The sequence below is a fragment of the Ylistrum balloti genome, unplaced genomic scaffold (genome assembly GCF_031769215.1).
Source record: "Ylistrum balloti isolate Yb309-2 unplaced genomic scaffold, AGI_CSIRO_Ybal_v1 Utg370388, whole genome shotgun sequence".
NCBI classification, from domain to species: domain Eukaryota; kingdom Metazoa; phylum Mollusca; class Bivalvia; order Pectinida; family Pectinidae; genus Ylistrum; species Ylistrum balloti.
Window position 1 is genome coordinate 550,785 of NW_026782269.1, and position 21,211 is coordinate 571,995.

Sequence of the window (21,211 nt, forward strand, 5' to 3'; positions counted from 1 at the left end):
AGTACATCATAGAACTTTTAACTTTTAGACAATCTACCTATAATTTCAGACGTGATCATGCTGCTAACATACCTGACTGAGATACAGTAAACAAAGATGGACTCAAGTCTTTTCAGTTTGGGCATATTGGACCTTCCGGTCTTTAATTACCATTTATATATGCTGCCTGAGCTTTTTTGTCGCACGAGTTTTATTTAGCTAGCAGTGTTTGTAAAATTATCTGTGATGTATGTTTTAATTTCTTACTGTGGTAATTTGTTTTGTGTATATATAAATGTTTTGTTATTTATAGTCGTAATGATAGCTCTTAAGGGCTATTGTTTTATGGTTCGAAAACACGACTCTAAATACAAAATTTTGTATCTTGAGAATGGTTTTGATTTTCAGGGTTATGCGGTTGTAATTTTGACCAACCATATCAATTTTTGTCGAATCGGTTAAGAAATGAATAACACACATCTCTAATTCGTGGTCAAAGACTATTTAGCTCTCGCAACTTTAACCTGAGAATCAACACCGACTTATTGCTCCTTGCGCATGCCGGGTGACCTTATTAGAAAGGTCATATATATTTTGCTGGAGACACTCGAAGGAGAGACCCCATACGATAGGGATTGGCGACAATCTCTCGACAGGATGGCTACGGACACGAGTTAACGATAACTTGGTTACCAACGTGAATTGGTAACTCCAGTTTGGCCATTTATTGACGTACGTTTGCCACAATGGTGGGGGAAACGCGATGGCTGTCTTTGTTGGTGATCAGCTGTGCGTTTGTGTATTGGGTGCCTGTGAATGCCGAAGATTCGGAAGGACAAGAATCAAATAACGAGACAGAACGTTACCAACTTGTTGTGTTCGACTTCGCCAGAGTGGAATTACCCTATGTTATATGTCTATGGATTCTGATAGTTAGCTTGGCCAGAATAGGTAAAAAAAACAGACACCTGTGAGATTGAATGAAAGAAAGGACAATAAAGAGATTGGGGGGAGGGGGGGTATTGGTTTTAGTCTTATGTTGACTGCAAATTAATGTAAATTATCGTATGATATTACTATACTGATTTCATATAGTACATACTAATTACTTTAAGTCTTGGGTTTGAAAATATAGAAAAGACTTCTGTTGTAAACCAGCTGATGTAGAATCCAATAAGCATGTTATTCTTGTGTCATTCGGGAATTAGTCTCTTTTCTAACTATGAATATGGATAATTTTTCTCATTATTAATATAGAAACATTAGAGCAAAAAGAATGTATAATGGGGATACATTGGAAGAGAAGTTGAAATGAGAGACAATCCCTGTCAGATATTGAATGTCTGAATTTTTTTTATTGTGATCTGTCATACACGTGGTACACACACATCTCTGTAATCCATTGTAACAATAGATTGAAATACAAGCTTGTTATTTCCCATAATTCTATGATGACGTACAAATTTCAGTAAAGCAGCTGGACTCGTACCACACCTTCAGGAATAAAATCTATATTAACGTACAGGTATAACAAACATTTAGTAGAATCACTGAGGGTAATGGCCTTAGTTGGACTTTATACAGAGACTCTGTTTCAGAACACAAACACCACCCATCTGATCACTGATAAGATATAAAAAAATCTCAGATTCAAATCAGAACTCTTGTACAATGATAATTGATGATGACGTAGTGAATTGCCTGAGCTTTCATGACCGTATTTGAAATAGATTCATCATAGGAGGGCATGAAGCTCTGTTATGTTTTACAACACCTGATTATATGTGATATGGTCTCAGTAATGTGGTATGGTATATTTTGTATGTGATTCAAGAGTTAAGAATCATATTAATTGGTTAAACTGATTTAAATTTTCAAATGAAATTTTATAAATGACTTAAATTTTATAAATGTAATCCCTGAGAAAACAGTGTTAGTCAGACATACTTCTACATTCTGATTTGTTTTCCTACACATTTTACTTTTGCTAACCACTTCTAATGTTAAGAAAAAGACGTAATATACATACATGTACACTGGTCCAGAGAAATAAAACACAAGAAGAAAATACAAACTTGTCAACATAATCTTAAGTGGGTGATAATCGAAACTTGAATTCAATAAAACTAGGGCAAAATATGAACAAAAGAAAGATTTATGTGGGGACTCCTGAAAAAGTGCTTGGAGAATAAGACCAAGTGTTCTGGAAAAGGAAGAGTCTTCTGCTTAAATGACAACAGGGGCCATGTAAAGCTCGGTCAATCCAAGTAATGTCACATTTTCAAATGAGTACAATATACAACAACAGAACCAACAGGCAAACAAACGAGCACCAAACACATTAAGCTTCATATCTCACAGTGAAATAGAATTTTTCTCAATGAGGTCACTATGACAACTGTAAAACTTCCCCATAATTTACGAAAACCTGCATCTTTTGAAACTCTTTGTTTCAAGTTTGTCCATTGGTTGACGACTCTTGACGTGAAAATTGTAATTTTTGGAACAGGCCTTTGAGTATAGAATCAAATGCGACATTTAAATACCACCAGTATGCAGGGATGTTGCTATCATGCAAAATAAGGAAATTGCGAGCATCACACTTATAATACAGCTTGGAAAGCTGTCCGTGGTGGTTTTGTTATACCAAAAGATCAAGATAAGCAGCTGAAGTAACGAGTCTGTTGTGTCCTTGATTTCCAGTAAGGATAGAAATAGGCTTAAAACCACAGTGTTCTCTGCAGGAGTTCATGGATCATAAAACTAAATAAACCAGTCACAAATGTAATGTCTACTTTTTGTACAGGTGGTAATTTTCTCTGCAAAAGTTAAAAGATGATAGGAAATTAATGGTTGTTGACATCAGAGACATATCTATATACGTCTCTGTTGACATGAATGCTCTGTGATCAACCTTTATTGTTAAACATGCGTTCATTTGCTAGTAGGATATCCCTGATAATGATTGTAAGATCAAATAAGAAAATGTTGATACATTTATCAAAAGTTGCGGATGTGATACGTTGAGTGATATACAAATGAAAATAAAAAAAATCAAAGTAAATTTCCTGTATAACCAAAGTATTGAAAAAATTCAGAGAGATTAAAACCATTTGTCCTGTAAGTCAAAGCTGAAAACTTAACACAGATTTTTTATTAAACATAATCAAATGTTATGATTTGCATGGTGGCACGGCCATGTATATGTGTAATGTTAATTGAACCAAGGAACAAAACATGAAGTGGAGTTATTTGTAGAGAAGTTGATTCCTAATATATATGATGACATATTGTTACACTTTGAAGTAAGTTTTTTTTGAAATCTTAAAACTTGATACCTTCCAGCTATTTATTAATAAGATTCATAAGGATTCATTACGATGTAGAAAAGCTTTGACAAAAGAAAGGATTTTTTCATGCATTCTGGAATCTGTGACTCTGTTTTAACTTTTATATTAGTTGAAAGATTTCTGTGTTGTGTTTAAATAACTGATATGACATGTACCGTGTCACCTTTATCAGACAGGAGTAAAGTATGCATAGGGTTGTATATGAGTTGAGTGTTTGATATAGCTACACTAGCTGGCAATGTATAACTCGCCTTCATAAACTTGTCACACTTTTAACCAGCATAAAAACAAATAATTTTACTAATCTTAAGTAAACAGTTTTTAAATACTTGGTTTGGATTACACTTTATAATATTTATAGAATTATTGTGGTCAATATATTATTTAGAAATTGGTGAATTCAAGTAAATGTGTTATGAAACAAGATGAATTCTGGAATGATTGAAAGCCAACATATTAAAACTGGTGCCTGGAGCTTGAGACTTGTCAATCTGTGTTATTGTTGACTCTGTAGTGTAACCGTGTTGACTCTCTCTGAAAGGATTCATTAGGCTTGAATTATCTGCTGAGTGATAGAAAGATGTTGATAAATATTGAGGATCTAGCAATAGACTAATAACTTCTGAACTTTGACTGAGGAGATAAAACAAATAATTTCACTTGAGATATGGTCCTAGACATAAACATGGTTGTGGAATGTGATTTTGACAACGCAGGAATTCACTATCTGGTCAGCTGTCTACAGTGTCCTATAATGGTGTCATCTTGTAACCGAAATATTTAAGCTACACTCAGACGTAGTATTTGCCTCATAACTGGCTCGTTTTGTATATGTCATATCATATGACATGTCATGAATATTAAAATCCCATATTGTGATATTATAGATAATTTGTATCTTGATGACGTTACATGTTTGTCTTGCTAGTGACAAATGTACCATCTGCATCAAAATAATTTGTCTGATATGGAAATTGATTTGAGAGTTTTTGCTTATTTTTCAGAGGTACAGATTATGATAAATAGAATCTTACACTTGTGCTGATGTAATATGGAAGTCATGAAGCAAGTTTGATCATTTGTCACCAGCCTGCTATTTTGACTTATATTCACACTGCTGTTGATTGGCTGATAAGAATTAAGTATATTACTGTATAATCTAAACAGTTGTTGAGTAGTTTTTATTGTCTATTTTAGCATTCCACCTTCACCATAAGCTACCTTTAGTTATCCCGGAGAGTTGTCTGCTCATTGTTCTGGGCCTCATTGTCGGTGCTATCCTCCACTTCAGCCATGTTGCCACCACCAGCGAGTATGTCCTTGATGCCAACGTTTTCTTCATTTACCTGCTCCCTCCCATTATCTTTGAAGCAGGCTACTTCATGCCAGTTCGCTCTTTCTTTGATAACCTGGGCACCATTCTGCTCATGGCAGTGGTCAACACTTGCATCAGTGCTGGCCTCATCGGCGTGTCCCTGTATGGCCTCTCCTGCTGGGGACTCTTCGGCCGACAAATCAGCCTTCTCAGCTGTTTCATTTTTAGCAGCCTCATTTCTGCCGTGGATCCAGTCGCTGTTCTGTCAATTTTTGAAGAAGTCCATGTCAATCAGATGCTTTACATCATTGTGTTTGGTGAATCACTCCTGAACGACGGTGTTACAGTGGTGAGTACACTCCATTTATCTGTCAATAAGCCTATGCTTGGTAATAAGCCCACCAACTTCTCTTCAAATTCTGTAGAATAACATGTACCAATAATATCACTGTCCTGTAATAAGCTGATCCCTTACAAGGAGATAATGTAGTAATTTCTTGATTTAATTTCAAGAAAAAAACTTTTTTCAAATATTCTAGTTTCCACAATCAGCTGAAACAGAGTGATATTTTATCATTTTCAAATTATTATATCATATTTCATTGCTTCACCAGAGCTTCATGAAATGTGTAAAATTTTTGTAGTAATGTTTTGTACCTATGGTTTGATACATGACAGTAAATTATCTTCCTAGAGATGCAAACAGTCAAATCAATATTTCAGGTACTTTACCATATGATGGAGGGGTTCATAGAGATTGGAGAGGAAAAAATCATTGTGATTGATATTGCTACTGGCCTTAGCTCCTTCTTTGTGATTGCCTTTGGAGGCACCTTGATTGGAATTCTTTTTGGATTATTTGGCGGATTCATCACCAAATACACCCAGCATGTGACAGTCATCGAACCTCTCTTCGTCTTTGTCCTCGGGTACCTGATGTATCTTACCTCAGAAATGTGTCATTTATCAGGAATTCTTGCGTGAGTAGACATACTACATACTCATTTTGGGCAGAAATCAATGCAAGTGTGATATTTAGAGATGAACAATATGCAGGCTTCACTGTACCATATTGAAAAAAAGATTTAGATTTTCCTTGCTTGTTTTCTTAATTGAATTGATACAAACTATTAGCATAACATTTCATCAGCAATTTTTCCAATTATTTACTTATGAAAGGCTTTCAGAATCTGCATTCATCCAGGTCTCACCTTTTATTCTGTATCATAAGCAATTCATCATACCTTTGTTGTGTTAAAAAGTATATCAACGTAAGGGTCAAATATCCTTTATGACAAATATTACATAACTTAATTATTGAAGCGATATTATGAGGAATGGCTCTTAGTGTCTGTTTGATAAAATATTTTGATAAACAGTACAATGGTGCTTATTCATATTTTGCATATCCAAACTTTCATTAATCCAAACCCCAGTTGTATCCCCCCAAATATTCTGGTAGTCAGTAAGAGTTGTGCCTCTTGTGCCATATTCTTATTGGTGTGTTATAACCGTTACTCAACAAGTTGACCTGTTGATTAAAAAATACATATCTGAAAGATGGTATAACTGAACAAATTATATGTCCTGTGAGCAGTTTGGATATGTGGCATTCTAATGTAACATTAACATAATACAATCCTGGAAATCACATGATCCTTCATGTGAGACTTACTGATATCAGAATCACTAAACATTAACATCATAGAATCCTGGAAATCACATGATCCTCCATGTGTGACTTACTGATATCAGAATCAATAAACATTAACATCATAGAGTCCTGGAAATCACATGATCGTCCATGTGTGACTTACTGATATCAGAATCACTAAACATTAACATCATAGAATCCTGGAAATCACATGATCGTCCATGTGTGACTTACTGATATCAGAATCAATAAACATTAACATCATAGAATCCTGGAAATCACATGATCGTCCATGTGTGACTTACTGATATCAGAATCACTAAACATTAACATCATAGAATCCTGGAAATCACATGATCGTCCATGTGTGACTTACTGATATCAGAATCACTGCTGGACCAAGGTCCTTCGTGGGTCATTACTAATCAATGGTTTATATATGTTTCAGATTGTCTTTTGGAGGAATCGTACTTCGTCATTATCTAGAGGCAAACATTTCCCGCAAAACAAAAACCAGTATCAAGTACTTCATGAAAATGTTGGCAAACATTAGTGAGACCATTATCTTCATGTTCCTGGGGCTCTCCACCATGGTAGACACTCTGGATTGGAATCTCAGCTTCATTCTATTTGCCCTGCTCTTCTGTCTACTATTTAGAGCCCTAGGTGAGTTGAGCCTCTATCACATGGACTGCTTTTATCTAGGAACAGTCTTTTATGTTTCTGTTGTTTGTAGTACACAATCCATTATCATAGAATGGGCAGAATTGTGGCATGTCAAACATGGAAGTGCTAAAATTATGGCATAATGCCATATATTTCTTATAAAGGCTTGGAAACATTTTTATCCAAATGTAACATAATACCTTTCACAAAAGGAAGGTAATTTCACTGATGTACCATCACATGTTAGAACTAAATATATCCAGGTGCAGGAATTTGTTTCCTTTCTTTAACTTTAATTGGCTTTAATTAAGTATTCATATGCATTAATGAGACATGTTCCTGTAAGAAAATATGAATCATACCTATTAACGATTTGACATGCTTATTCACAATTTATTGTCATTGTACAAAATACATGTTTTCAGTTTTTATGTATTGATAATTCATTTTACTGGTACATGATTTTATTTTATGGTTTTAACTTTGAGTCTTTTACTTAATTACATAACTATTTCAACTTGAAGTTTTAAAGTCATGTAGTTTGGTCCCAAAATACCCGTGCTGTTGATGGGCTGTTAAACTCCATAAACTGATCAAAGTACAGGTATATAACATAGTAAAGTAGACACATGAAGAAGTGAACTGGAGCAGATTTTGGCATTTCTCACTATCCTGTCAGAGACTAAGGACCTATATATTAACCATATTACATAGGATAAGTTAAAACTACAACATAATCACATTAAAATCGTTAATACGAGATGTAGTTTCTCTTTAAGAGGGAGCTGACAGAGGATATTTCATCTGGTAATTTGTTGGGGAATACACTACATGAATATCTATTTAGAAAGCTTGTTTCTGTTTCAGGTGTTATAGTTCTCTCATTCATCCTGAACCGTCGCCGTCTGGTAAAACTGACTGGAATTGATCAGTTTATCATGGCCTATGGTGGCCTGCGTGGAGGTATTGCCTTCTGTCTTTCTTTGTCTCTTAAGGAGGAGCTGGTCCCGGAGAAACGCCTTTTCATCACAGCAACGATAATCATAGTGTTCTTTACTGTTTTTGTGCAGGTAAAGTTTCATCTGGAATAGGCCCCAAGTAGCAAAAATACAAAGACGATTGTACGTTTAAGATTTTAGAAAATTTTAAATATGTAACATTTTGCAATTTTAAGGTTGTTTTTTTTTTCAAATCCTGATATGTTGATGGGCATCATTTCAACCTTCAGTGTCCAGGCAAAATTTCTTAATAATTAAAAAGGTGTAATATATTTTTTTTTCTTCCAACGCATCAAATGTCAGGGCTTTACATATATTGTTCTGTATTAATCATTTAATTATTTGTTTTGTTTTATTAGTTTTTTTTTTTACTTTGATATTTCAAGATTTCAAGTTATATAAATATATTACCATTAAAATTTAACTTTATCTTGATTATGGTAAACAATCAATTATCTAATTATTTCAGGGTATTACCATTAAACCAGTGGTAAATGCTTTAAAGGTGAAAAGAGAAAAAAATGGTGACCCATCTCTTCACGAGAAAATCAATGAAACAGTAAGTGTAATAGAATCTTTAACATATACATGTCGAAGGATAAAATAATCTTGGATATGTACTGGTTATAGATTCAATTTCTGGTACATGATTTTGTTAAAATTGCATCAAACTTAAATTTTGCATTGCAATTACCTCCCTTTGCGGTTATACATCAGAAGGACATTTGAATATGATATCATTTCAGTATGATGTCACTTGGTGCCTTTATTGCTTCATGGTACCAGGTATATTTGACAGTATAGGAAAATCTAATTCTGTGTAACAGATAAGATTTCCATGTCTCATGTAGGAGAAATCATCATGTTCTTGGTAGCTGAACTTTAGTTTGTACAAGTTTAGAGGGGCATTAGTGTGTTTATGTGTTAGAATAAGAATATCATGGTCATACCAATTATTTATCTAAGTTCCTTTGTTTTGCTCACATTATAAGACTTCACAAAGGATCAAATTTTGAGTTAATCAGTTTTACACACTTTTTCAATTAGAAGTATATTTGACCTTTGATCTTTAAATGTAGTTCATCGACCACTTGATGGCAGGCATAGAGGGTGTAACTAAGCGATCGGGACACAATATGATGCGGAGCAAGTAAGTAAAGATAAGGAGGAATACTACAATAACTAAATATAGTCTGTATTAAATAAGTGAACTTAAGGAAAAGAACTACAATAACTTTATGTAGTCTGTATCAAGTAAGTGAGAATAGGGAAGGATACTGCCATAACAATTTCACTGGCTATGTTTTTGTCCTAGTGTGTTAATCTTTGTTCAGTGTTAGATTTCTCTTAACACCCAGGATAGATCCATATCAGCTTTAACATCAAACTTTAGTATTCTTTTATTTAAGCCTTATTGATCAGAGGGCGAAACAGGCAAAAATCTCCCTGTACATAGTAGTATTGATCATGATTGTTAAGATGTATGAGAATACATCCATAACTTTATATGTCAGTATTGATTGCATATGGCACAACCTGCAAAGTAAAATTACCTGTTTTTGTTTTAGATTTCGTCATATTAACCACAAGTACATCAAGCCATGGCTGAATCGCGAGTCTGTTAAACTGACAAGTACCAAGGCTGACAAGGTGTTGGATATCTACCACAGCATCAGTGTCCAGGACGCCCTACATCAGATGGGAGATGGCGAGGCAGTAGAGGTAGTGGGAGGACATAAGCTTCCACTACTGTCAGCTGAGTAAGTTATTGTAGGAAACTGAAACAAGGTGGCCTCCTCCTCCTTCTCCTCCAAAGAGAAGAATCAAGCCTTTCCCTTATGTCTTTATAGCTTTGAAATTATTTTGTTTCAAGGAAACATTTAAATTAAAATTCATTATCTGTATTACCCATCTTGATGAATATCAGTCTGTTTGCAAATGGCAAACTTTCATTTTAGGATAGAAATAATTTGATTAATTGAAATGCCGAATGAAGTATTCGAAGTCATTTATTGGTTGCCATCCTTTATTTCTGGTCAAGAAAAAAGAATTCTATGTTGAAAAAAAAAGCGTTGATGGTATCACAATTCTCTCTGGACTATCATAGTGATAATGCAAAAGTAATTCTGCTATTGAAATACCATCATGATAGCTTTATTGGCGACAATAATTTCCCCAAGTATAGGCTTATAGGTTTCTGTCTTGTCCTTTCAATGTTTACATCAGTAAATTGGATGAAATGAATGGAAATATTGAAGATGATATTGAAGAGAATTAGTATTCACATGGATAGAATTGCAGAAAGCTGAATTATACTTAATTTTGCTGATCAATAAAAAATTTCTTAAATCTTTTTCAGGTCAAAAATGAATGGATTTCACCAGGACAATGTAAAGAATGGTCATTTTGTGCCTTCGTCGAATACCAAGAAAGATGAACATCTCCACCACCTTCTGAATGAGGGCATGCTCAGACCAAGGACTACTGTGAGTTTACATACACAAGGTTCTAATATATCTGGTTTGAATCATGAGATATGATATATCTATCTCCAGTATCCTTATGAATGAAAGTTTTGATTCTGTTAGTCTGAAAAACCTGTGCGGAGGATATCTCTCCACAGACATTGATGACATTTGGCTCGGTCATAATGAATCAAAAATATTTCACAAATATTGGATTAATGTGGAAGTTTATATTTTGAAAGTAGGTCACTATGACATAGTTTTCACCCTACAAAGACTGAAACAATTTCCTTTGTTGCCTTTTCCATTTTGTTTTTAAGTATACAGTAATCAACTAGTATGTTGTGTTGTTATGTAGTCAACATTACAACACAGGGGAAAGTAGGTCACTGACATACCATTTTACGACTACTTTGAAAGTATTTTTTGTTGATATTAACGGATTTCCCACTTTGTTGTTAACTGTATATGTTGTTAGTGAAAACATATATGCAACTCTTAACACTTGGTTTGAGAAGCCTTGAGATAATTTTAAAGTATTTAACTTGATTTTTTCCCTGTTTATTTTCAAGCTTGCCTCTTAATTTGGTTTTGTTTATTGTGAATTGTTGGTTTTTGTCAGTTTTTATGCCCCTCCATAAAATTGGCAGGCTTACAGTGTAGCCTATGTTCTGTCTCATCCCATCCCGAATCAATATAAGCACCTAGCAACTTCAATCCAGACAGATTCTGGTCAAACTGAATACAAAGGTCAATTATGAGTATACCTTGGCCATCGTTGTGTTTCAGGGACCCAAATTTGTTCTTGCTATACATAGAAAATCATCAACTGATTCAATTTGAACACTTAACAACTTCATTCATGGTGGTTGGGGACGGGGGGGCATTTACATGTAAGTCTAACAGAGGTTTGTAGTTTTGGAGTGACCATCAAATTTGAAATGATTCCAAACCCAACAACCTTTTGAACTTTCAGTGTGTAGTTAATCAAAAGAACTCTGTCCCAGAGATAGAGGAGCACAAACACCATGTACGTCCAGTGAAACTCTTTACTGAGGCCAGCGACAGTCACCCTAGTGTTTCTACTCCTAACTCCCATAGCAACAGACATACAGAACACACCTCTTTTTCTCCAGAGGCTATTGGTAAGTATTCAGTCACGATAAAACAAAGCACACCTCATTTTTCTTCAGAGACCATCTGTATTTATTACAATTTTGCCAGTGAAATACATAGAAATATCTCATTGTTAAAAAGTGTTATTTTCAGTAGAGAAAAATCACCCTATTTGGGTTATTTTTTCACTTGTGACATTTGCAATCTTCTGCCAATGAAATGACAGAACATAAATCTTGTGATAAAATTGACAAATCATAAAGCCCTGTACAAAAAACACAAAACCAGATATCTGAAGGGTTTGTTTACTAGCGAAACGACCTTCATTTCAAAAGTAAACACTCATTTCCATGAAAGTTAGCAAACAATGCAACTGAAATTATCTTGTCAGAAGTCAAATCTAATCCCCAACGGAACGCCTTTAATGTGAAGTAAACACATTAAGACTTTCCAAGGGGTGTCAACAACAGCGACAACTACAGGTTGGCACCATATTTTCAGCGGCCTGGTAACTTGTCACAAGTTAAACTCTCTTTGAACATTTCACAGCAAATTTCGTCTCTTAGTGACATGAATAAGTAACATTTTCTTTGTGAATGTGAAAATAAATTAACATTAAAAATATGTAAGCAAAATTATATTTCAATGATTCAAAAAATGACTATACTTTGTTGTGTGCTGCAAAGATATAATGAGTGAGCAGTGTCCGCGAGAAACCTAATCAGCTTCCTCGTTTTATACCTGTTCTAAACATGCCAGTAATTTTGCTGTTTTGGTTGTGAAAATGTAATAGATAGAATATTTAATAATATCTTCAGTAATAGCAAATATATTTCACTCGTGTGGCAAATATTTTATATCGTTCTCTCATGCTGTGTACTTATGAAAGATACTGCAATATTAGACACACTTGTGAAATATATTTTACTTAAGACACTATTAAGTATCCTCTATATATTCGGTCATTATTACACAGAACACACTTCATTTTCTACAGAGACCAGCAATATGTATTCAATCATTTTAAGAATTATAGAGAAATGAGGTAAATTTTGTTTTGTAGATGAAGTCTTTGATAGTGGTACTGATGAACATGAAAATGTGACTTTGAACTTCAAACCTGATCAAGAAGATTTCAAAGAAACAGTAGGTAAGTAAACAATGGAAGTTCTGTAAGGGAGACAACTGAAGTCCATACGCCCCACAACCCTCCTACTTGAAACTCAAATTTACTTGATAAAATTATTGAAGGTTTCTTTTTACATCAAAACTAATGTTTTAAGTTTTTGGTGTAATATTTGGATAGGCACCTTTATCCACAATTCTACATCCCACACTCCTCCTAGAAATAAAGTATCAAAAAAGCATTTTGTAATGGCCGCTACAAGTGAGATTGCTAGTGATTGGTAGCACTCCGTCTACAACAGTTCTAATCTTAACAAAGTTACATACAAAACAATGAACTCTCAGTCATCTAAATCTGTCAGAGTAACTCAATACAATTTTGTTATGCTTTAAATCAAACAGAGTTACCTCCCTGTAGTTATTCATTCTTGCAAATTTTAACAAGTATATTCTTGCATTAAACAGATCTGTAATCTTAACTGAGACAAATAGCATCAGGGATGGAATTTGTAAATATAAAGATATGTATGTGTACATACTGTCAATTCTGTTGTAAAGAATGGTCAGCTGTATAATGTTTAAACAATATCTTACTTTTGGTTGTAGTGGAACCAATGCCACCAACTAGCACAGCTACAGAACTGGAGTTGCCATGGAAACGGCTCCTGTCACAAGACCCAATTCCATCATCATCACATGTATCATCGTGTGAGGAGCCACTGACAGCTGAGGCTCCTACCTGGGTGAATAATTTATCGTACAATCATCTTCTGGCATCTGGGTCCCCCTATGCCTCACCTGAAGTGACTGTTATTCCCTGTCCGAAGGAAACTAAGGTCCCTGTGTACTCTGTGTTTCCCCCAGCTCCATCAGCTGAAGGTGGTGGGTTGATGCCTCCACCCTGGTCCACACACAGTGAAGGATCACAGGAAGAGGATGCACCAGTGTCATCTGTCAATATGTGTCGCCCAGGTGACAAGAGTAACAATTACCTGCTGTCCAATCATACATCACCACCTCCCTCCCATCACATCATCATTCCAACCATTCACCACCAGGACGGCTCCATATCACGTGGTCAGATTAATGAGGAGGCTGATAATAAACCACTCCGGTCTTTGCCAGGGTCAGCCTCCGCACCCGACCTCCCAAAACACTGGACACACATTAACCCTAAAGGCAGGCTGCACTCGGAGTCAGTGTTGGAGGAGGCAAGGCTCCAGGAACAGCTTCAAAGCCGCGTTCAGGAATGGCTGTGTGCAAATAATTCAAACAACGATGGTATCATTATCAACCTCATGGATCAGGGCACCCCAGATAATGTTAGTGACAATGACGCAGACGATGAGAGTGATGATCAGGAAGATGACAACGAAGAAGAAAGCAGTCATTTATAACAACAGTGAACAGTAGTGTTTCCTGATGTGCCTGATTGTTCAGCTGATCTGCTTTCAGATTCAGTAGTGTTTTGGGCAGATCACATGAATTTCAGCTGATCCAATTTGTATGGTGGAGTGTTTGAGGCAGATCACATGAATTTCAGCTGATCCAATTTGTATGGTGGAGTGCTTGAGGCAGATCACAGGAATTTCAGCTGATCTGGTTTGGGTGTAGCAGTATTTGAGGTGGACAAGATGAAATTCATCTGATCTGGTTTTGATGTTAGAGGTTGACAAGATGAAATTCAGCTGATCTGGTTTGGGTGTAGCAGTATTTGAGGTGGACAAGATGAAATTCATCTGATCTGGTTTTGATGTTAGAGGTTGACAAGATGAAATTCAGCTGATCTGGTTTTGATGTTAGAGGTTGACAAGATGAAATTCAGCTGATCTGGTTTTGATGTTGGAGGTGGACAAGATGAAATTCAGCTGATCTGGTTTTGGTGCTGGAGTGTTGGAGGAAGATCAGATGATATCACAGTACTTCCATTCAATGTTTGATCGACACTGATTAATGTATTCCCCAATCACATTTCCAGGGAACATTCCAACGACATGCAAATATGCTCCTTGATGAAATGTAGTCAAATTAATTGTGTATTTGTTTAAATGTATATGACATGACATATTGACATGTTGATAATAAGGCACTGGGATTTTGTGTTAGGTTTCATAGCTGAATGATATATTGATAACATGTTCTATCTTTATCATAATTCACATAACCATTAACAAAATTTCTGTGTTTGTTCTGAAATTTAAAAAGACCATTCCTATATAAGATGAATATTCTACACTGATTTAAAACGTTGAATTTATTGATGTATTGATGTGAGGGTGACGTTTGACACAGCTGAGTGCTGTAATTTGGTATATATCTATATATAAATGATTGTATTTATAAAATATGTGATATTTGTTCTACTTAATGGTGTACATTTTTTATATGGACAGTCTGAATATTTGTCCATTACACATGAACAGTTGTGTGAAATACCGACATTTGTGATTGTCTATGTTGACAGCCTGTGCTTGATAATTTTTTATTTCTTTTGTGCTTCACACAGATGTGTTCAGTATTGGAGACTTGGTCATGTCATTACTATCATTTTGTAACTTTGATGCAAATTTGAGGAAAATATTTTCAGAAGATATTACATGTACCAGACTTGAACACTGGTTAAGTAACCAGACCTGTACTTGGGTGAACTAGCCAGACTTGAACGCTGGTTAAGTAACCAGACTTATACTGTGGTTAATTGGCAAGACTTTTGCCATGGTTAATTAGCCAGACGTGTACATTGGTAACTAACCAGACCTGTGCTGTTGTTAATTAGTAAGACCAGTACGTTGGTTAACTAGCCAGGCCTGACATTAGTTAACTAACCAGACCTGTACCTTGGTTTACTAGACAGACCTGTGCATTGGTTAACTAACCAGATCTGTGCTGTTGTTTACTAGTCAGACCTGTACCTTGGTTAACTAGCCAGACTTGTACTATGGTTAACTAGCCAGACCTGTGCTGTTGGTAATTAGAAAAACCTGTACGTTGGTTAACTAGACAGACCAGTACAGTAGTAAATAACCAGACCTGGCATTAGTTAACTAACCAGACCTGTACCGTGGTTAACTAGACAGATTTGTACAGTAGTTAACTAACCAGACCTGACACTGGTTAAAAAGTCAGACTTGTCCACTGGCTAGTTAAATATTTGCATCCGCACACTTCTGGAATAACTATATATTGTTTGTTTTTTAATCTAATTCCATAACTTTATTTATGTTGCTGCTAAAGCGTGCCAGTCGTTTGCCATGAATCAACGATATTTTGATTGCTTTTCGTGTTGACAACATTTGCTGTACATTCTAAGACCTGTCAATTTTACTACTTGATTCACAACATTAATGTTTATATCATTGAAGTGTTCCAGAAAGGTGTTCTTACGTATCTGTGTGTATTATTTTGATAGCACAAGTGTTGAGATATAGAAAATCTTGTGTTGGTTATACTTGGACTCATCCTGTATCAGCTTTAATGAGTGTAAGATAATTATACTCTTCTAGTCAGTGAAGATCTTTATTTAAACAAGGTTGAATCGTACCAAAGATGATGATATCGGTGAAGTGTTACAGTTGTCTCCCTTGTTTACAAATGTGACACTTCAGCTACACTATCACTGTAATCTTGTTCAAAGGAATCAACTCTTGTCTTTTACTAAATTGTCACCCCTTTTGTCTTTCAAATTGTATTTTTCTTTTGTTGAATTAATCACCAATTTTAGAATATAAAAATAAAATGGAAGAAACAACAAGATGAATACTAAGTTGTCTCCAATGGTAGTGCCTGTCTAGGCATACTATGTACCATACTGTAATGGTGTTTCAAATTTTCATGGATTAACTGAAATCATGAAACAAAAAAGTTAATTCTAATGAAGGTTAAGTTATGGATTATGCCTTCTGTAGTCATTTTGTTCTCAAGGTACAATAATGTATGTAATTCTCACAGTTTTATACTCTCCTCTAAAATAGCAACAAATAGAAATTCCTTTACAGTAGATTAAATCAGATAAAGGGTTTACATTATTGACAGCGAAGATCTGGTATTAACTAATATCTTTAACCTTGACAAGATAAAAAGTCCTAGTATTCGGCATTATTTCTGTAACATATTTGTTTAATGTTTACAATGTTTAAGAAAATACTAAAATGTTATTTATCATAAAAGTATGAAACTTGCTGTAGATTACATCAACATTTTAAAATAGAGGGTCTTGATGTAAGGTCAATCATTAATAGGTGAAGGTTAGGTCAAGGTTAAACCTACTGGTGCTGTACAATGCTCTTTAATTGTATGATTGTATAATCAAACAGTATATAAAATATGTGTGTTTTTACCTGAGGTACATTGTATGTGTATTGTCAGTCAGTGGTTGTATAGATGAGCTGTCTACCAAATCTTATTTATTTGAGTAGTTTTACTTTAAATATTAAGTGAGATCTATATGTCCAGTCTTCAGTGTAAAATGATGTATAAAGATGAATTCTTCAGTTATTAGATATTGTGAGGAGGAACAGGGCATTTTCCTGTAAAGTAACATTGTCAGAGGAAATTTTAGGTTGATATTTTTTCACAAGGATTTTGAATGTTTAGGAATATTTTGAAAGTTAATCTGTACATATATAACCTGATGATGGAGCTCCATGACTTTTCGTACCTGAATAAGAGGGTGTATTTATGTCCTTTTTATAAGTAAGATGGTTTGATCTGTTGTGAGAGATTAACAAAGTGATGTAAAAAGTGGTGTATTTACTTGTAGTTTCTAAAACGTCTTAATGATAATAGTCTTATGTGTAAAAACCTCTTTTGATGACACACTGATAATAGTTGGATATTGGTACGAGTTACTACTGTGACAAATCTAGAATTTCTAATGTTACCTAGTAAAGGCCTTTGTAAAATTTAGGATTTGTAGGCTACTAAAACGATAATGATTTCATCATAGATTCAGTAATGGACAGCATATTTTTCATTTTGTGTAAAGGATTTTTTCATGATGTTTTAGCTTGAAAGATTATCAAGTGCTTTCTGACGTGATATCCCCAATGATGCGATTTTAATTTATATGTTTTTAGTACTAGTCACTCTGAAACTTTACTGTCATATACAATCAGTTGTAATCTATATCAGGCTGTAGGTAGTATATTGCCCTGTATATTCATCAATAATAAATTATATATGATATACATGTATATACATTGCCATAGATGTCTAGGCATGATATGTATTACACTATCTATTCAGTTGAGATTGAATGTTATAAGGTACATTAACATACTGTAAATATTTTAAATATTTTCATCTCAGTTCATGGTTGTATTAATTTCAAGATGCATTTGGGTTGGCACTTAATGTTGTGGATAAATTTTGCTCAAGAATTTCACAAATACTGTAATCAATGTCAGCTGTCTGTCCATTTTGTCAGGCCATATCAATTTACTGATCTGAAAAATCAAGAATTCAAGAAAACAGATGACTTGATGGTACAGATTAATTAATGATGCAGTGAAACATGAACTGTTGGGAAAAAAATATGCAGAAAAAAGTAGATGAAAAAGAAATATGTCTGAAACCAAATCGTCCACATTACCTGACTTTCTATAAATTATTTAGTTGTTGAATATTCAAACTTTTGATCAATATTTCGTTTTTTAACAGTTTAGATAAATTGTATTAGATTATTTTCAAATGTCTGAAACATCTTTGATCCGTGATGTTGTAGCCAGTTGACTGTGGTTATTATTTCATTTTTGTCTTCAGCGTTTAAGCCTTTAAAAAGTTTTTAATTTTGTAAGTGTGTATATCTCAATCAATCTGACATATCTCAATCTTTGATCTGTGTTAAATGTCTTAAATGTTGAGGTATTCACTCATCTTAAAATTGTCTTCAATATTCAGATATAAGGTCAGATATACAGGTAAGCCTTGATCTGTCTGTACATCTGTCTGGCGATGTTGAATACAGCTGATTTCATGTAAGTGTCTGGCAATGTTGAATACAGCTGAGTTTATGTAAGTGTCTAGCGATGTTGAATACAGCTGAGTTTATGTAAGTGTCTAGCGATGTTGAATACAGCTGAGTTTATGTAAGTGTCTAGCAATGTTGAATACAGCTGAGTTTATGTAAGTGTCTAGCGATGTTGAATACAGCTGAGTTTATGTAAGTGTCTGGCGATGTTGAATACAGCTGAGTTTATGTAAGTGTTGCATATCATAGTATTAGATCATTCTCTATATTACACTGCTCTCACTAATAAAATAAGACACAATGATAGTTCACAATCTCAAAAATTAAACACATCATACAGTACTAAGACTTGCCAATTTATGCACGTTGTAAGATAAATCTACACTTTCACCAATGAAGTGTACCATATTGATGTTGGGATATGTTTTATGGCGCCTTGTGAATGTGATCGAATCTATGTTTAGAATTATTTGTAATGATAATCTCTTTAACATGTTTGTACCAATTCATAGGCTTGTTGGAGCTCCTCAATGTAAAACATCCATTTGCAAACACACTATATATGTCTTAATTCCCACGATTTGATGGATTAAGTGATCATTGACCATATATGGTTGTCATATCTTGGTATGAATTTTAGCTTTACTGATACACAAATCAATCAAACGGATTATTATGTAATAAAATATTGAAATAAAACATGTGGTTCAGTTTTCTTTTCTGTAGAGATTAAATACACTTCATGGGATTTTGTCACCACAGTACGTCCATGCTGGATGACTTAGGTGAAAAGAAAGTACAAAATTGTTTATGTTTACAGTGTACACTCATGTGTGAATTAGGGTTTGAGAGAGCATGTAAATGTACTTGTGTGACCTACACTGTGATTGAATTGGGTTGAGAGTTTACTTACTTGTATATGTGAATTTATTTGGAGACTATACAAATGTACTTGAGTTAAGCGCATATTTTACCTGTATGTGTGACTTTATTTGGAGACTATACAAATGTACTTGAGTTAAGCGCATATTTTACCTGTATGTGTGACTTTATTTGGAGACTATACAAATGTACTTGAGTTAAGCGCATATTTTACCTGTATGTGTGAATTTATTTGGAGACTATACAAATGTACTTGAGTTAAGCGCATATTTTACCTGTATGTGTGACTTTATTTGGAGACCATACAAATGTACTTGAGTTAAGCGCATATTTTACCTGTATGTGTGACTTTATTTGGAGACTATACAAATGTACTTGAGTTGAGGGTATATTTAACTGTATGCGTGACTTTATTTGGAGACTATACAAATGTACTTGAGTTGAGGGTATATTTAACTGTATGCTGACTTTATTTGGAGACTATACAAATGTGCTTGAGTTGAGGGTATATTAACCTTAATCTGTGACTTTATTTGGAGACTATACAAATGTACTTGAGTTGAGGGTATATTAACCTTAATCCGTGACTTTATTTGGAGACTATACAAATGTGCCTTATTGCTTACCCTCTGTGAATTCAAGGTTTTTCTGTTTTAGTTGGCCAGCAGGTGACAAGTTTGGATTTTGAAACTGAAAGATTAATTTTTCAGTAGAATGTATTCGAAAACTTTTTTTTTTTGAATTAATACGTAAGCAGGCTTAAAAGGATTAAATGGCATGCAAGCAACCAACATTGACAGCTTTCCATAAAGATGTATGATAAATGCGACTATCTCGATATTTTTCTATATGAATTTTGCTTACAAACCTCCCTGCTTCCCCAACTTACGGTGTTTACAGTTGATTCCCTCTTAAGGGCGTTTTCCCAGTGTCACGATTTTTGTGAGAGATGCCAACATTTATAAAAACTAACGACTCGGGGTTCTGAGGAAGATTGATTAAAACTATGAGAAAGTTTCATAGTCGCCAACATTATCTCATACGGAATTGTTTCATTTTCTTGCACAATGTCAAGTTAGATATCTAGAATGTGTTCTATTCTAGTATTCCTGTTGGTTTCGTTGTTAACCTCGTTCTTATTTGGGAACATGATATTACTTGCTTGGATTAACCAAGATTAACATAGAGCGGGTATCGTCTATGAAGCAGAAAACGCTTACCTTCCGGAACACCTACTGTAATGTATAGGTATACTCTCATTGCATTTGTTAGCAAGTTACACAGAACCGATAATGTTCATACGAAAACATACGCCGTTGTTAAGGTAATACAAAAAAATGTCACATTGGTGTTTTTAATTTGGTTGCAATCATTTTAAGAAACAAACAAATGCGTATAAAGAACCTATTCTATGTACATGTTCTGTATCAGTAGAGACAATTTTTGTACTCGCTGGAGACGGCAACAGGTAAAATGTCAGAGAATCAAAAGAGTTAATGGAGGTGATGATAACATGTCTATGAATACCAACTGATTAAGCTGATGATTAACTACTAACGATGGCTGTGTTACAATACAGACTAACAATAATGAGTTATCACCGCTATAATATGATAGTATCGTATGTTAGCAATGCCTTTTGGATCGTTATAAATGATTACTAGTTACCGCCGATCTTATTGTGATCAAAGCA

At 34.5% G+C, this 21,211-nt stretch overlaps 1 protein-coding gene across 1 annotated transcript; it reads left to right on the forward strand.

Moving 5' to 3' along the window:
• Nucleotides 1-617: 617 nt before the first annotated feature.
• On the forward strand, nt 618-19,335 carry LOC132554246 (sodium/hydrogen exchanger 3-like). Its single transcript, XM_060218552.1, has 12 exons — nt 618-930; nt 4,527-4,993; nt 5,368-5,624; nt 6,747-6,964; nt 7,832-8,034; nt 8,432-8,521; nt 9,042-9,112; nt 9,531-9,722; nt 10,322-10,448; nt 11,404-11,572; nt 12,607-12,693; nt 13,275-19,335. Exons 1-12 carry the CDS (start codon nt 726-728, stop codon nt 14,063-14,065), a joined length of 2,877 nt encoding a protein of 958 aa, XP_060074535.1. The 5' UTR covers nt 618-725; the 3' UTR covers nt 14,066-19,335.
• Nucleotides 19,336-21,211: the final 1,876 nt, after the last annotated feature.